Here is a 19,366-nt window from a genome sequence, read left to right on the forward strand (position 1 = left end):
TTTTATATTCCAGTACTATTTGCAGCGGTCATAAAGCTTCTGCAGATTTTTATGATATAGACTATAACTGGGGTTCTGAGCTATCCCAGAGACCATGCTATCTAAACAGTGAGTTAAAAAGTTGCAATCTGTGTAAAGACTGTTTTGCTTGTGATTGCGGACATGAATTGTGGAATACAGACTCAACGAATTGTAAAATAGCATGTTATGCATCTCTATATTCTGCTTCTGATAGTGATGATGAGGGATATTTTTCTGATGGAGGGGACATAATCCTCTGAACTCTGTATAGCCAATAAAAGATTGTGTTAATGTCAATGCTTGCCCCATTTGTCAGTGTTCTTTCAATATAATGAAGCAGGAAAAAGTTCTAAGCCATATTTATTATACTCCAGGATGTGTAGGGAGTTATGGAGGAGTAAATACCCTTTTCCAGGAAGCTAGAAAACATGATAAAAACCTGACCATGAAGCAAGTCAAGACGTGGCTGTCAGGGCAAGATGCTTACACGCTCCATAAGCCTGCAAGAATTAATTTTCCTAGAAATAAAACAGTGGTGTCCGGCTTAGATCATCAATGGCAGGCCGACCTCGTAGATGTCTCCAAAATTTCTAAAGAAAACCATGGAAAAAAATACATCTTAGCAGTTATTGATGTGTTATCTAAATATGCCTGGGCCTCCCCTTTATCTGATAAATCAGGGAGGGAAGTTACATCCGCCTTCCAGAATATCTTTAAAACAGGACGTGCACCCCGAAAAATACAGACAGATGCAGGTAAAGAGTTCTTGAATACGGCGCTGAAGAAACTTTTAGCACGTTATGGCATTCATCATTTTGTTACACATAGTGAAACTAAAGCAGCAGTTATAGAGAGGTTTAATAGAACCCTAAAAAACAAACTCTGGAGATATTTCACAGCTAGAAACACCCATCGGTATGTGGACATTTTGGCAGACATTCTTCAGGGGTACAATAGCACTTACCATCGTAGCATTGGGACTGCTCCTAAAACCGTAAATTTGTCTAACGAAAGGGATGTGTGGCTGAGACTTTATGGGGTAACTTTAAAAAGTAAAAGAAAGGAAAAATGTCTTAAGGTGGGGGATCATGTCAGGGTATCTAGACTGAAGGGTAAATTTGAAAAGGGGTATCAGCAAACCTATACGGATGAGATATTCATTGTCAAAGAACTGGGGACAAGCGGGGAAAGAGTGGTGTATAGATTAAATGATTACGCGGGGGACCCGGTAGAGGGGGCTTTTTACTTTGAGGAGCTCCAAAAAGTTCCAGCTGACCAACAGCGTATATACAGAATAGAGAAAATTATCCAAAAAAGAGGGCGGGGGAGACACAGAGAGTTTCTAGTCAAATGGAATGGATGGCCAGAGAAGTTCAACAGTTGGGTTAAGGCTACTGAAGTACAACATCTTTGAAATGTCAGATTTTTACATCACCCTCCCCAGCAATGCATCAGCAGCAATTTTTCCCCAAAACAAAAATTCTAATTTTACTATTCAATTAGCGAGATCGTTGGATCTTTCAGGGCCATGGGAAGTAGGTCTAGCAGAGATACAATATCCACATAGCTGGCATACATTAACATCTCCTGGATATTTTGAAATTACTAATGAGAGAAAGAAATGGCATTTTTCTTTGAGAAGCGGGTACTATAATAGCATCCGACATCTGTTAGAAAATATGAATAAACTTATATCAAATGCCAAGGATGGACCTAAGACAACCCTACATTATGATTCAGTGGGTCGGAAAATTAATCTTAAAGGAGATGAACCTCATACCATTCTAGTTAGCGGTGAACTTGGACATCTGTTAGGTATGTTCCCTGGATTCAATACCTTATATGTTTACACAGACATTGTAGAGCTCCAGATAGTAGGTGACTTCTATGTGCCGTTACTACGCTGTGTACCTGTGCAGGGGCTAGACAATGATTTCATAACTGTGACCTATGACCGTCCACATTATGTGCCGGTCAGCAAACATCACATCGATACCGTTACTATAGAAATCAAAACCGACCAGGACAAAAACGTGCATTTTTATCACGGGAAGGTGATTGTCAAGCTTCATTTTAGGCCTCGGAAACCTTCACAATTCCGGTCTCTAAAGAGTAAGAAGGGTATCATTAAAAAGCTGAGCGATAGAAAGGTTTCACTCAAAAAGAAGAAACAGATCATACTTCAGTCGGGCGGCTTTATAGGTCCCTTGCTAGGGGCTGCTATTCCTCTGTTGACTAGCCTGTTAGCAGGGTAAACCATGGACCATGCAGAGAAAATGTATCTGGTGTCGCGTCATCAGATGGAGCAGCTACAGGGCAGGACGCCTACTATGGGTACTACAGCCACTAACCGTTTGGATGATGAGATGCGCAACATACTTCAGAGGCATGATTTGAGTGAGGATGACAAGATTAAGCTCTACAATTCTGTACTGCAGAGGTATCTAAGACTGACCAGGCAAAATGAGTCTGAAAAGGACAAACTGAATCTCATTTATCCACCGGGGGAGCCTCAACCACCTCCAACATTACCAGAGCAGCCACCACAAACAACTCCACAGACCACCGGTATGGATGATATCCTAAGCGGTGTGAGCACTCGTTATAGGAAAAATGCAGAACTTTTGCTGAACAAAATGAAACAGCACCAGGACGTCTCAACCTGGGATGAACGGGGTACCTTTTTATACAAAGGTGTACCTATTCCCGGTACTAATATTTTAGACTTGGTGAAAGGCGCCTCGCAACACCGAGCCCCTACGGAGAAGCGGAAACCTAAAGGATGGGATGATTTTATGAATGCTATGGCCGAAGTGAATGTTCCAACTTCTGTGTTGGGTTCTACTGCCGTTAAAGAGCAAATAGAAAAGTTGAAAGATACTCTGGCTGTTAAGGATGAAACTGCTGCTAGTCCCGACTCTGTTATGACAGCCCCTTTTGGGGCTCAGAAGACTATGTTTACAGGAACACCCTCTAGCCCTTGGACAATAAAACCTAGAAGCCAGCTCAGGTTTGGTGACTGGCTCAATTTTTAAAATGAATAAAAACACAGTGATCATTAAACATTTAAGTCTTTTTCTTTATTTTACAGTAAGGCATGCATGCCTGTATGCACTGGTGACGGTTACAGGGTCCAAGCCCCCTCCCCACCTTTATAGTTTTTACAAACAGCTTTACCATTTGATCATTTTTAGTATCTACATTGGAGTACATCTTTAAAATATTTTCATAGGTTACTCCTTTAGTACGGTTCAGCAGAAAAAATGCACAGTGTTGTCCGCAGGTCACAGCACTGGGGTGTTGCAATTGGCGTTGGTGAAATGTGTACTTCTCAGCTTGCTGCTCCAAAAACATCACTATGGTGTCAGGAAAGTCATGGCTATCCGGAGGTCTTCCATAAGAATCAAAAAATTCACCATATCCTGGAGATGGAAAGTAGAGGGCCAGCCAGTGCTCCCCAGGAAGAGTGTGAGGATGGGTATTTATGATTAATCCAAAAGGTCTTTTGGTGATCTGTCTCTGTGGTAACAGGTCACAAGGGTAGACCCCTAGAAAGGCCTTATTTCCGGAGAGCAAGTGGAGGAGCTGCTGTGTGTCCATACTCACATATAATCAAAAAGTACATTCCGTGTGTGACTTATTTCAATAAGGTTTTCAAAGATTGCATAGAGTATCATATTAACAGTGTTGGGGAGGGGCTGTGCAAATCTAATTTCGGCTCTGAGGTTGCCGTTCCTGATCAATGAATAGTGCTCAGAGCAGCCCTGATCAGGACTCAAGTCAAAGCAATACAAAGTATACCCTCGGTTAAACTCTTCCCGGCTGATTAACAACGGTCTGTCTTTCATGCCTTTGCCTGTTGCTTGCACCATCTGCATGTACTCTCTCACAAAAAGACCATGCTCATAATCGGGCTGAAGAGGCTTTGCGGGGATCTGTTCACCATCACAATGCAGGGCGCAGAAATTGACATTGCAGTGTTGAAAATTGAATGGATTTCTTTCATAATCCCCACTAAAAGCGGCATTGTCCACAAACCCAATCACTAATTGTTTAGGCAGTTGACCCAGAAATAGATTTTCCTGATTACACACAAGACTACCTGCGGGAATGCTGTAAACCTTCATCCCCACTCGATCAATGGGGTATTTGGCATTGGCGGTTAGCAAAGCTTCTGCATGGCCAAGGCGCACTCCCGGGGATATTTTCACACGTTTTACAAAGAGAGAAGCTGCCAGGAGTTGCACTTTGTAATTCTCATTGCCATCCTTCATCACACAAAATTCATTTCTGCTTCTTGTGAGTTTGACTTTCACATCTATGCCATTAATTAGCAGTCTGTCTTGAAAAAACAGATCGCTATGCAGAGGCCCAAGCAGGTCCCATTTTCGACTACCGCTCGTGTGTCTCGCTCTCGCTTTGAAACCGGAGTTCCCAGCCGCTGTCAGTAGAGTACTCTCCATGAGATCTGAGTCATCTTTGTAAAATCCACCAGAAGTAAATTGGGTGCCCAATGCATCACCACCAAAGTTGAGAATCAGTTCAATTATGGCCCTATACGAATAGCAATGATGGCTCTGGGTAATGAGTCGATCTCCCAAGGTAACATCCAACTGGTTAAACAGAGATGCGATGGGGTAGTTGACCAGGGCCACCCTTGCCCCATCATCAATATCCGACCCGTCCGCTTTTACAATCTTGCAACTCACATACAGGAGGGTATTGTTTAAATCCGTGTAATGCTCACCATGCCCCGTGATGAAAAATTCCAGGGGTCCGTTGGGCGTTAGCGCTGATAAAGGGGGGATCTCGATATAGGTACTGTTTTCAATACTGGTCTGTGTAGGCGCCAGTTGAAAAAGATCCAGTTCAGATTTGACACATTCCTCTGAAGCAGAATGAATAAATGACATAATGTATTAGAATATGTCTTCCTTGTCACAGGGTTTCCTCTTCTGCACACGTCTCCTCTTGGTATGACGGGGCTTTTTCACAAGCCTTCTCTTTTTAAACGGAATAGGCGGGCCCAACGCGTAATTCTTCCTGGCTATGGCCAGACCTGATCCATCCTGCCCGTTCTCAACAACACGCGATACAAGATGTCCCGCAACATCTCTGGCGATGTTTTTGGCAGCAGATTTCACATGCGGTTTTATGATTTCTAATCCTCACCTCAAAAAAGGCATTGCTTTTCGAAAAAGTCCACGGAACAACCCTCCTAAACCGGTCCCGTACATAATGGGGGCTCCTCGGAAGCCCGGAAGGCCGCCCCCAGCTTGTGCCCTGTAGTAAGCCACATAGTCTTGAGGTCTCCCGTGCTCCTTGTTTACAACCATCCTTCACTTTTCCGAGGCCTAAAATGAAGCTTGACAATCACCTTCCCGTGATAAAAATGCACGTTTTTGTCCTGGTCGGTTTTGATTTCTATAGTAACGGTATCGATGTGATGTTTGCTGACCGGCACATAATGTGGACGGTCATAGGTCACAGTTATGAAATCATTGTCTAGCCCCTGCACAGGTACACAGCGTAGTAACGGCACATAGAAGTCACCTACTATCTGGAGCTCTACAATGTCTGTGTAAACATATAAGGTATTGAATCCAGGGAACATACCTAACAGATGTCCAAGTTCACCGCTAACTAGAATGGTATGAGGTTCATCTCCTTTAAGATTAATTTTCCGACCCACTGAATCATAATGTAGGGTTGTCTTAGGTCCATCCTTGGCATTTGATATAAGTTTATTCATATTTTCTAACAGATGTCGGATGCTATTATAGTACCCGCTTCTCAAAGAAAAATGCCATTTCTTTCTCTCATTAGTAATTTCAAAATATCCAGGAGATGTTAATGTATGCCAGCTATGTGGATATTGTATCTCTGCTAGACCTACTTCCCATGGCCCTGAAAGATCCAACGATCTCGCTAATTGAATAGTAAATTAGAATTTTTGTTTTGGGGAAAAATTGCTGCTGATGCATTGCTGGGGAGGGTGATGTAAAAATCTGACATTTCAAAGATGTTGTACTTCAGTAGCCTTAACCCAACTGTTGAACTTCTCTGGCCATCCATTCCATTTGACTAGAAACTCTCTGTGTCTCCCCCGCCCTCTTTTTTGGATAATTTTCTCTATTCTGTATATACGCTGTTGGTCAGCTGGAACTTTTGGAGCTCCTCAAAGTAAAAAGCCCCCTCTACCGGGTCCCCCGCGTAATCATTTAATCTATACACCACTCTTTCCCCGCTTGTCCCCAGTTCTTTGACAATGAATATCTCATCCGTATAGGTTTGCTGATACCCCTTTTCAAATTTACCCTTCAGTCTAGATACCCTGACATGATCCCCCACCTTAAGACATTTTTCCTTTCTTTTACTTTTTAAAGTTACCCCATAAAGTCTCAGCCACACATCCCTTTCGTTAGACAAATTTACGGTTTTAGGAGCAGTCCCAATGCTACGATGGTAAGTGCTATTGTACCCCTGAAGAATGTCTGCCAAAATGTCCACATACCGATGGGTGTTTCTAGCTGTGAAATATCTCCAGAGTTTGTTTTTTAGGGTTCTATTAAACCTCTCTATAACTGCTGCTTTAGTTTCACTATGTGTAACAAAATGATGAATGCCATAACGTGCTAAAAGTTTCTTCAGCGCCGTATTCAAGAACTCTTTACCTGCATCTGTCTGTATTTTTCGGGGTGCACGTCCTGTTTTAAAGATATTCTGGAAGGCGGATGTAACTTCCCTCCCTGATTTATCAGATAAAGGGGAGGCCCAGGCATATTTAGATAACACATCAATAACTGCTAAGATGTATTTTTTTCCATGGTTTTCTTTAGAAATTTTGGAGACATCTACGAGGTCGGCCTGCCATTGATGATCTAAGCCGGACACCACTGTTTTATTTCTAGGAAAATTAATTCTTGCAGGCTTATGGAGCGTGTAAGCATCTTGCCCTGACAGCCACGTCTTGACTTGCTTCATGGTCAGGTTTTTATCATGTTTTCTAGCTTCCTGGAAAAGGGTATTTACTCCTCCATAACTCCCTACACATCCTGGAGTATAATAAATATGGCTTAGAACTTTTTCCTGCTTCATTATATTGAAAGAACACTGACAAATGGGGCAAGCATTGACATTAACACAATCTTTTATTGGCTATACAGAGTTCAGAGGATTATGTCCCCTCCATCAGAAAAATATCCCTCATCATCACTATCAGAAGCAGAATATAGAGATGCATAACATGCTATTTTACAATTCGTTGAGTCTGTATTCCACAATTCATGTCCGCAATCACAAGCAAAACAGTCTTTACACAGATTGCAACTTTTTAACTCACTGTTTAGATAGCATGGTCTCTGGGATAGCTCAGAACCCCAGTTATAGTCTATATCATAAAAATCTGCAGAAGCTTTATGACCGCTGCAAATAGTACTGGAATATAAAATCGGCGTGTCTTGAAGAGTTTGCTGTCTAGGAGTTATTATTTTGGAGTCTGCAAAATATAAATCGCATCTTGTTAGTGAGTTATCCACACCAGTGTCATTTACAACGTCATAAATAAAAAAACATTTACTTACCATTGCAGGGCGATAATGAAGCATCATTCGCTGTTTCACATACTGCCCGGTAAGTACTCTGCACATCATCGTTAAAATTACAACCCTCCATGCTGCAGCCGTGCAAAACAGGTCTGAATAAAAAACTTTCTTTATCATTCCCCTTGCAACAGGGTTTGTTGCATTCTGGCATATGATCCTCTTCAGAGCATTCGATGCTGGCTTTTGCTGTTGTTTTAAAAACATCTTTGGAATCAGAGGTTGCCATCTTCAAGAGACTGCTGAAATTAAGGCAAACTAACCAGCTCTTCTAATGACAAGTGCGCCTCGCGCATGCGCGGAATAACAGGGGAGGGGTGGGGTGGGGCAGGTAAGACGTGTCTGGGCCTGCCCCACACATGTCTCTTACGCATGCCTGGAATCACAGAGGAGCGGGGTGGGTGGGCGAGTAAGGGCTGTCAGGGCTTATCCCTGGCATGAATGAACAGGCTTATCCACTGCATGCAACCTGGCGGGGTTGCCTATTGTGAACATTTTAATTCCTGTTAATATTCCTTGTCTTTTCCTGTTGGCGGGCTTCAACCTACCTAGAAGTAAATACCTTTTAGAGAAAAAATGGTTAAATGCAGACCCATGTCCCAACAAAAATTAAAACCAACATTGCCTAGAAATAAATTCTTTCTAGGATAAAAAAAGTGGGCTTAAATGCAGCCCATACCTTTTAGAGAAAATGGTTAAATGCAGACCCCCATGTCTCAACAAAAATTAAAACCAACATTGCTTAGAAATAAATTCCTTCTAGGGAAAAAAGTGGGTTTAAATGCAGCCATTAGGAGATTGATTACAAATAAAAAACATTTTTTTATTTCACAACCCCACTCCCCCCACCCTTGAATGTCCATAGAATTAATCTAGGGTTAAACTAATCATGTACACAGAGTCTTGGCATCTTTCTTGATGGGGTAAGTTTCAACCCTATTTGATGGGGTTAGGCCATTACACATATCCTGCTAGGGCTGCTTAGGCCTTTACAAATATTCAGCTAGGGCTGCTTAGGCCTTTACAAATATTCAGCTAGGGTTATGATCTTATGAAATCTTGCACCACGTGGGTCAATTATGCACACCCCAGCCGGGGAGGAGGGGTATACACGTCACATCCGGAGGGTGGGGGCTGTGCACGTCACTTCCGCTTAGGGGGCATGATCTGGTGACGTAATCAGCACGTGGGTTTGTTTACTTTGATGACGTCACTGATCAAAAGTACTGATAATTTTCATTAAAAAAAGGTATGAACTATATCTACTGACACACACTGTGTGAATGAATATTTTCAAAAGCAAACGATGTAAGCAAATAGAAATGGCTGGTTCACCCAATGCACCAATATGATCTTCTCAAAAGGAGTCCTGCAACTAAAGATATCGGCAATCCAGCTTTATAGATTATGAGATCTGCCTTTTGATTGATAGACAATGCTGATGACATACCTAGAATATATTAGTATCGCAAGCTGAAATGTATAGTATTAAAATGTAAAGCCATTGAATCAGTGGCTATCTTTAGGTGAATATGCACAGAATTAATACTGAATGTTTTTCATTGCATCCAATTGCAGCCAGTTAAAGCCTTTCATGAAAGACCAAATGAACTTGATAATACAGTTATCTTATACAGAATTCAGTTTACCTTTTGTAAACTTATGATTCAGCAATAAGGTAACTAATAATAAACACCTGAACACCATCAGCACTGACAAAAGCACCATTAGTCAATTGCATAGGGCAGCTTTTCTTACAAAAGTTTATATCTTGCAGCATTTCTTTTAGCATTATTAAACAACAAAATATGCTTCTCCTCGGTCCTTTGGAAGGATTTGATAGGCCAAATACAGTCTAAATATCTGGGCAGCCCACCATCATTTATCAAATTTATGTGCTGCCCAACTGCCGGTGGCAGCTTAATCTCTCAGTTACCTGGCAAAGTACCATAAGTGGTTGCATTTTAGTTTTGTTTTAATCACCCCCTAAAGGTCCATCATAGTAGGTAGTTTGATCATGAAGGGGATGCAACTGCCCACTAGAACAAACCACAAGCAATGTTGTTTATTTTACATTGATGAAAATTACAGGTCATTGTATGAGTCTGATGTTGCCAATAGTGAAGACAGACTGCTAATTATAATTCAAAGTGGGAGGGGTGTGTCATCCTTTAAGATTCATTAATCTTCTACGCTGACTACACAGCTTAAAGCCATCTGGGACAGCCAGAGGCTTAAACATATGAAGGCTGATTATGGCTGAAATAGAAGGCTTTCATACCCTCTTTCATTGAGGAGAAGGGAAAATAGCAGCTGCCTATCTTGAGGGAAATCAGGAGTCTTGGCACTCAGTAGGTATCACATTCTATAGTATCTTGCCATCCAGTTTGATTTATAATCATGATTAGTTGGCTTAGAGATTAAATGCTTCCCCCAGCACAATCAGGAAAAATCCCGAGGGGTTGAGCTTGTGGTCCATGAGGCTTCTGGAAGGGACTGTAAAATAGCTCAGTCATGAATGTCTCCAAAGATAGGTCGACTCATGCCCATGGGATTTTTAAACTACCTACCCTATGGCCTTTGTAAATGTTTCTAGGTAACATATCAAACATACTTCCTGATTTCATACCAAGTTGCAGGCTACCTGCAGACCAGTGGTGGGTTGCAAATACTTTTACTACCGGTTTAGGCATGTACAATGCTTCTGTAGATGCGCAGAAGCATCCGGGTGGTTGGGTGGGGCCTCCTGCTGCCCCTACTACTGGTTCGGCCAAACCGGGAACTTCTGCAGACCTATCTGCAGTTACTCCTATCATGATGCTTTTTGCAGTTTCCCTTGATCAAGGTCTTAGAATTTCAAAGGCCAGCACCTAATTCAACAAAGATAACTATCTGTCAATCGGTTAAACCTGGTAGTAATGTACAGAAAAGACAAACAGGACTGGAATGAATCTATGTGTAACAATTTGTTTCTAAGATTTATCTTAAAGACAATTTCATTAGCTTTTCCCATTCCTTTGAAACAATTGTTAGCCATAGAGCATGAATGAATAAAATAGATCTGGAGTGAAAATCCTTTTGAATTAAAAGTGCTATCCAGTTGTCCTTTAATCTACTTTCAGAAAACCTTTGTCTTTCAGGACATCTCTGTCTTAAGCTGATGCAATTTTCAGGAACTTTGAAGTCTTAATGCAACTCAAGAGCAGTAGCACCTTTCTGAATGCAATCACTGGCAGAATTATTTTAAAACCTGCTCCAGTCTTGGGCAGAAAGGTAGAAAATGAAAGCATGCTCAAATTACTACCAACAAGCAACATTTAAGCATAAATACCTGGCTTTCCCCCCCACATGCAATGAGTTTCAAGAACTTTTTTAAGGAATGTACTAAATAGATGACTAGATGCTTGGCAAGTTCACACCAATTTATCTCTGGATGAGTGTTAGTTAAATCCAAAGTAAATAGGAAGAGACCGGAAGTACCTCAGCAAGACAGACAGAAAACTGTGGGCTCTGAAGAGACTCACATAAATTCTGCCTGACAAACTGAATGCTGGGGATCCTTTGGATCAGAACTTCTCTGAAGGAAAAGTGAAGGAGTTGCATCTCATTACCTAGAGGAATGCAACAGGTTCCTCATAGGTCGGAGATTACATCTCTGAATCGGCGTCGAGGGAGGCAGCATGGCTGCTATCAAGCTGAAGCTTCTGGACTAAGCATCTGAGCAGGAGCAGTGTATGAAAAGAATGCAGAAACCTGGTAAGAAGATTTAAATAACCAACTGACACAAATCAGAATTTGGAAAAGGCAAAGAATCTTGTGAGTAGAAAATAGATTAGGATTTTGGCGGAAAGAAAAAAAAAGTGGTTTAAATCGTTAAGCTCAAAGAGAACTGCTTGTTTTAAACAACTTGGAGACAAAAATGAGAAAACTGAGAATTGACTAACCCATTGAAATACAAACTTCAAATTTGGAAAATGGCACAAAATGGGCAAGCATCTAACAAGAAAATGATCATTTCTTGCTCAAAGTTGGGATTCCTTTCTTCTCAATTTTAAATAATTGAACAGAGCCCTGCCAAGCTCCAAGCCAACTTGAGATTTTGATCCTTTGCCTGCTCCTTTACTAATAATTAAACTTAGATGGGCTGCAATGAAACCACTTGTTAAGGTCAATTATTAATTCATGCTCAGATGATTTATTATTATTATTATTACTTCATATATTCCAGGAATTAGACATAGTACTAAAAACCAGTTTTGCCTCTGAATCAGAGCTCCAGAAATTAATTTTAGCTGCATGTATTAGCAGTAGGAAAATAAATTACAAAAGGAACTGTTGAAAAGGATATGCAGTGATGATGAGTGATTTTTCATAATTAATATGGAAAACAATAACATTTTAATTCATTTTACTTCTGTCAGCACTACTAGAAAGCCTCTGTTCATTATTTATTTCAGGTACTACTTCTGTGGAGTTTATTATTGGGGAAGCGATGGTGTTAGAGAGAAGAGATAGTATTAGAATGGATTATTTGGAAGTTCTACTTAAACTAATATACATTGGAACCTTTCCTGATACTAATGGTAACATTTCCCCCTTTTTGTCATTAACATCTGTTTTATTTAATTATCTCATTATATTAAAGTACGCCTGGTTCACTTGTTTCATTCCTAATATATTATTTTGGTATACACAATGCAATTTTTCCAGACCAGATTTTGTTTTTCTTATTCATATTTCATGATTAAGGAGAGTCACCCTTTGCTTTATTCTATTTACTTAGATTAAACTTCTGCAGTTTAATGTCCTCCAGATAACTTTCAGTTTTTAGCTGAGCCTTCCTTTTTACTCATCCAAGCAAAGATTAATTTACAGTCACAACAGTCTGCTCTCACAACAGTCACTCGGGCCCTTGTGATCTCTAGGCTGGAATACTGCAATGTGCTCTACATGGGGCTGCCCTTGAAGAGCATCCGGCGGCTTCAGCTAGTTCAGAACGCAGCCGCGCGAGTGATTGCGGGTGCACCTCGATTCACCCGCATAACACCCATCCTTCGCGAGCTGCGCTGGCTGCCTGTCGATCTCCGGATGCGCTTCAAGGTGCTATTAATCACCCATAAAGCCCTACATGGCAGTGGATCTGGATACTTGAGAGACCGCCTTCTGCCAATTACCTCCCTGCGACCAATAAGATCCCATAGACTAGGCCTCCTCCGTATTCCATCGGCCAGCCAGTGTCGGCTGGCAACCACAAGGAGGAGGGCCTTCTCAGCAGTAGCCCCGGCCCTTTGGAACGAGCTCCCCGTGGAGATTCGTACCCTCTCCACCGTCCAAGCCTTCCGCATAGCCTTGAAGAACTGGCTCGCCCGTCAGGCCTGGGGATAAGGATAGTTACCCCTCCCGAATGATGAATGTATGTTGCCTACCATTTTATTACATGTCTTCTATCTTGATGTTTGTGTTCCCCCCTTCCCAGTTTTATGTGAGCCGCCCTGAGTCCCCTCAGGGAAAAGGGCGGCCTACAAATTCTAATAAAACTAAAACTACAAAACTACAAACTTAATTTAGACTCAGGAAGAATATACACTTACTACCCAATTCTATAAATTCCATTAACTGGTTCAAAGTATGCTTTTGCAGTCAAATCCTTCTACCGTTATAACTCCTTAGTTCAGATAACTTATATGAAACAGGTAACAGGTGTACTGAATTTGTTGCCAAAACCACAGGGAATAGGAGGCTGGAATTTAGCTACAAAGCATTCTGTGTGTGTGTGTGTATGTATGTATGTATGTATGTATGTATGTACAAACACACACACACAAACATATATATATATACACACACACATATACATACATACATATATATATACACACACACATACATACACACACATATACATATACATATACATATACATATACATATACATATACATATACATATATATATATATATATATATATATATATATATATATATACACACACACATACATACATACATATACATACATACACACACACACACACACATATATGCGCTAGTCTTGTTGTATTCGGGTATTTTCCCGTGTAAGATTGAGATTGTCTTGGCAACGTTTCAGCAAAGTCTCACTCGCCATCTTTAGGCTGGGTTTGGGGTGTGATCGGAGCTGCTGTCTTTCTATAAATCTTGGTGGGGGTGTGTGGAGTGCTGGCTTTGTTTCAGTAAGTGGAATGATTGGTTATATGCAGGGACGTGCAGTCACTAGAGGCAAGGGAGGCGGAGCCTCACCACTCTCCTCAGGAAAAGAAAAGAAATTTAAATATATATTTTTAAATAATTAAAGCCAAGATAGTTGCTACCAGATTCCAGGTCACAGTGGCTTGGTGTCTGCTTAGTGTTAACCAAAGCAGGAGGCGAGAGAACTCGGGGCCTCTTTTCCATAAGGAATTTTTCGCCTTCTAAAAGTTAAGAAAGAGTTAAAAGGCAAAGAAGTTCAGATGGAAAAGAGGCACTAATTCTCCCGCCTCCTGATTTGGAAGCAGCCAATCGTGTCTTCTTGAGCACGCTTACGTTGGGCGGGGCGTGCTTCAGAGGAGAGAGGAGTGGGCGAGAAGGAGGAGGCTGCCTCTTTGCTGCAGACCTGGGTGCTTGGCGGCTCCCGCGATGCAAAGTAAGTGCCCCACCATCCCCGATGCTCCCGCCCGCTGCCCCGGCCTGCTTCTCCAGGCTCCGCCGCTGAAGTCCCGGATCGCCTCTGGGGGAAGGCTGGGTGAGAAGCGGAGCGAAGCTTCTCCGCGGCCTCCCGGCGCCAGGAGGCCACGGAGAAGCTTTCCTCCACTTCTCACTCAGCTTTCCCCCAGAGGCGATCCGAGACTTCCAGCGGCGGAGCTTGCAGAAGCAGCGGCCGCAGGCTGGGTCAGCGGGTGGGCGGCGGGGAACTTTGTATCGTGGGAGCCACCAAGCGCCTTTGCTGCAGACCCGGGCGCTTGGCGGCTCCCACGATGCAAAGTGCCCCGCCTCCCACCCACTGACCCGGCCTGCGGCCGCTGCTTCTCCAAGCTCCGCCGCTGGAAGTCTCGGATCGCCTCTGGGGGAAAGCTGAGTGAGAAGCGGAGCAAAGCAGAAGCGGAGCAAAGCCTCCCAGCGCCAAGAGGCCACGGAGAAGCTTCGCTCCGCTTCTCACTCAGCTTTCCCCCAGAGGCGATCCGAGACTTCCAGCAGCAGAGCTTGGATAAGCAGCGGCCGCAGGCCCGGGCACTTGGCGGCTCCCGCGATGCAAATTCCCCCCCCCCCACCGCCGAGGCTGAACGCTGCCCTGCTTCGCAAAGGGATGCCCAGCTGAGCCTCACCAGGCATAACCCTCACCGCACATCACTGGTTATATGGTTGTATCATGATTGGTAGATTGGTGCTGATTGGTGCTGGCTGTGTGTCTATTGTTGTTTTGTGTTGTAATGGCCTGGGTGGTGGGTGGAGCTTGTTTGTTGACTAGGGCTGGTTTCCAGATGTCTGGTAGGTGGGAAGTATTGTCACGTTTATTCATGTTGTGGGGGTGTTTCTCTATTTCTATAGCTTCCATAATTATTCTCTTGTTGAAGTGTTCTATTTTGGAAATTAACCTAGTTCTTTCAAAATTAATTTCATGTCCTGTAACTTTAAGGTGCTGGAAAAGGGAGGAAGTTTTTTCTTTTTTTCTTACTGCATTCTTGTGTTCTGTGATACGTGCATTTATTCTCCTGTTCGTTTGTCCTATGTATGTTGCAGGGCAGATTTGGCATGGTATTTCGTAGACTCCTTGGTTTTCTAGCTGGATTTTGTCTTTGGGGTTTCTTAAGATGTTGGCGATTTTTTGGTCAGTGTTGAAGGCTGTCTTGATATTGTCTTTGTGGAGAATTTTGCTGATTTTATCTGTGGTGCCTTTGAATTAAGGGAGGAGGGTGATGCCATTGCCCTGTTCTGTGTCTTGGTTTTTGGGGGGAGTCTCCCTTTAGATTAGGTTGGTAATTGTTTTTCTTTGGAATCCATTGGAGATTAATACATTTGTGAGAGTGTGTAATTCAGTTTTCAGGTGGTCTTTGTTGGTTAGGCTTTTGGTTCTGGAGGTAGCCGACAAAGACCACCTGAACACTTCCCACAGCACTCTCTTACATTCCATATCAGGTGCCCACATGCAGCAGCAGCCCTGCTGCCCAGACACAACGCATACCAGGCTTCCCCAGCACCTGCCCATATGCTTGCCAGCCCATCCTTCTTGTCCTGTATTTACCACTGACATCATCTGCCTGCCCATTTTTCCCAGTTCCCACCTGCATTCCCTAAAGTCCATCTGTGGCGTCCCCAACCTCCTGCATTCCTTGCCTTGAACTCCTACCCATTTTTGCTTAACAATCTGCATGGTCCGAGATCACGATGGGATTTCAACTCCTGTGATTGCTGTCACTATGTGAGGTGATTGCGTGACACTGCACTTTATATGATTGAATCGCTTAGCAGTGGCAATCTCGGTCACAATCGCCATCATAACTAGAGGACTGCTGTAATGACTGAGGTTTATAAGATAGGTACATGGAGTGAAGAAAAATGATTTTTTTCTTCCCACCTCATACTTGCAGCAAAGGTCAATGAAATAATTTTAATACTGGGAAATTCAGAACAGAGAGAAAGAAATATTCACAATTATGCATAATTAAATATGGAAGTTCCTTCTGCAAAATGAGGTGACAGATTTACTGGCAGATGTTTTGAAATGGAATGGAACTAGTATCAACATTCTTCATTATTTAGCAAATAATCTGCCCTCATAGGATTTTAAAGGATTTTTTCTGTGACACGTGGGGGCTTGAAATCAGAGGTGGGTTGCTACTAGTTTGCACTGGTTCGGGTGAACTGGTAGTGTAAATTGGGACTGGGTCATTGAACTGGTAGGGATGGCAGGCCGTCCCAGCCCCCGAACCATTTCCCTGGTCACCCATGCTGTTGCCAGCATGTTTTTTAGGCATTTTATAATGTTCTGCGCAGAACAATTTACAGGCAATTGTGCATGCACAAGCAACATGCGTTGGGCGCGCAAGCGAGCAAAGTGAGCTAGCAGTAACACCAGCAGCAACCCACCCCTGCTTGAAATGAAATTAAAGGGGAAAAAACCCAAATGCAGGTACATAAGGTTTGATAGCAATCAGATTCCAATAAGCATGAATGTTCTCTTGTTCTATAGTGCTGACACAGCCATACTCAATTTTGGCGCATCAACAATAAATTCAGCAATATTTAGCATCCTTTAGGTTTCCCCATATACTAACCTAACCCTATATACTGTATTTGTCCCGCGGCTTATTTTCCTCTTGTGGTGCAGATTCTTCTATTTATCAGGAGCTAGTCCTTTATCCAACCTCTAATAAAAATATCAGGCAGAGGGAAAATCCTAACACTTTGGGGCAAATAGCAGCTTGTGAGCTCATCCCAGAATTATCCAAACATCCTTGGTAAAGAAGCGTGCCGTGCATGCTACCGACATTATTTCAGATTGGTTCAGTTAGAGAAAAAGAGCATGATCTCTTCTGACTATGGACAACTGCTTGGCTGTTCCCTGTTTGCGTAATTCCTGCCAGAATAAAGACCCTCTTTGCATTGGACTCACCTCTAAGACTCTGCCGCTAATATACCGGTTGCAGGTCTCACACTTAATACCAAATTGAGCATGGTAGTCCGATTCACAGTATGGAACACCATCCCTGTGAGAAAAGAGCAGGCTGTGAGATTTCGAAAAGGGAGGGAAGGAAGAAACATTGAAGCTCCACCATTCCTCCCACCCTAAAGTACAAATGTTATAGAGTTCATCATGGTTGGATGCTAGACCACCATTCATACTTTCCCAGACTAGTCAATTATCTTCTAATCTGTTTTTTGCTTCTAATCTGCTGGTTTTGTTTTGGGTCAATTTGACAGCAGCAGCAGGCCCTTAAATCCCAGAGTCTGAATCTGAGGGAGTCCTTTGACAAATTCTTTCTAACCGCTCGCTCAGTTGGATGAGATTGATTCAGAAATAACACAGGAAGGGCAAATGTATGTCATGAAAAGGCAGCACACCCACCAGCACAAAAGTCAGAGGGCGGAAGGATGGTTCTGTTTATTCCGGGAGACAGAGAGACTCGGATGCAAGCTGGAGTCAGCACGAAGGCTCAGAGGAGCCAAAAGGAAAAGACGATACGGTGCATGACCAAGGTACAATTGATATAGGCTGTTTCACATACAGGTAGTCCTCGACTTACAACCACAATCGAGCCCCAAATTTCTGTTGTGAAGTGAGACAGTTGTTAAGTGAAGTTTGCCCCATTTTACGACTCTTTTTTTGTCACAGATGTTAAATGAATCACTTAACAGTTGTTACATTAGTAACATGGTTGTTAAGTGAATGTGGCTTCCCCATTGGCTTAGCTTGTCACATCACAAAAGGTGATCACATGACGGTTGTTAAATGTGAGCCAATTACCAAGCATCTGAATTTTGATCAATGACTTTGGGATGCTGCAACAGCCATAAGTGTGAAAAACAATCATAAGTTACTTTTTTTTCAGTGCTATTTTAACAAATGGTTACTAAATGAACTGTTGTAAGTCGAGGACTACCTGTATCCTGTTTTCTGCACAATTGTTCATATTTAATTCAGGAAAGCAAAGCTAGAAAAGCAGAATGTCAGAACCACCGTGGATCAGTTTTCTGCCCGTTATCTGGCGCATAAAGTCACCCTCTCTGCTTTTCTTTCCTTATTGAGCAGAACCCATTCATCTTTAAGGGGTCCTTTGGTGGAATATGCTCACAGGTTGCTCCAGGGCTAAAGGTACTCACCGATTAATCATTGAGACAGAATAATAAAACCATTAATTGCACCATAAATGTGGCTCTTAAATTGGGTTTTAACAGAAGTTGTCCAATGACTTTCATTGCTAATGGCAGTTTTACAAACAATTATCTTTTAATGAATTATAGATAATGTTACTCCCAATAAAAGGAAATCTGCTGTTTTATTTAGTCTAGACAAAACACGTCTTTGTTAAAACAGCTTCAGATATTATTTGGCATTGGGATTGTGCAACATCATTTATTTAATTCTCTCTTCATCTCCATAGTGCAGATATGAGCATTTTATACTGCAGCATTTATGTGCTCTGTTGAATGACACCTGCATAAAACTTGATCTACATTCTCTCTTCAGAGAGAATTGTTTTCTGGCACCATTATTACTTGATTACCCATTGAAATGTGTACATATAGCAAGATCATTGTCAGAAAGCTGGATGATCTAAGCAAAGCTATTGTAAATGAGGATTACATTCAAAAATTTTAAATAATATTTACAAAGAATTAATTAATGTGCTAGTGCTGTTGAGGTTGTAGAAAATATAATGATGGGATGGGATAATAAATGAATCGGGACTAATCTCTGAATTAGTGGGGGTTAGACTATATAACCTTTGATTAGATTAGCAAATAATCAAATAAATAGCTAAATAGACTACCATAGTTTATGATTTGAGAAACCCAGCTCCTTGCAACCATTCTAGAGCCTTCATTTCTAACTTGAAGAGTTTCAGAATTTCAGCCCGGAGAGTTGAAATTGAAGACATTTTTGGAATTCTTACTGAGCAACTGGAAAAAGTACTGATTTTACAAAAACCAGAAAATCACATTAAAAAGCCTCTTCCTTATGGAGTAAGGGGTTCTCAGAAGGTTACCTATATTGCCTTCAATAAATC

At 42.1% G+C, this 19,366-nt stretch overlaps 1 protein-coding gene across 3 annotated transcripts in view; it reads right to left on the minus strand.

Moving 5' to 3' along the window:
* ABLIM3 (actin binding LIM protein family member 3) overlaps positions 1 to 19,366 on the minus strand; it is a 192,442-nt gene that overhangs the window by 52,410 nt on the left and 120,666 nt on the right. For all 3 annotated transcript variants that reach the window (XM_032209464.1, XM_032209463.1, XM_032209465.1), the window contains exon 6: positions 17,251 to 17,344. In XM_032209464.1, coding sequence (XP_032065355.1) covers positions 17,251 to 17,344 — 94 coding nt within the window. The remainder of the gene's footprint in view (positions 1 to 17,250; positions 17,345 to 19,366) is intronic.

This window comes from Thamnophis elegans, chromosome 2, assembly GCF_009769535.1.
Source record: "Thamnophis elegans isolate rThaEle1 chromosome 2, rThaEle1.pri, whole genome shotgun sequence".
NCBI lineage: Eukaryota > Metazoa > Chordata > Lepidosauria > Squamata > Colubridae > Thamnophis > Thamnophis elegans.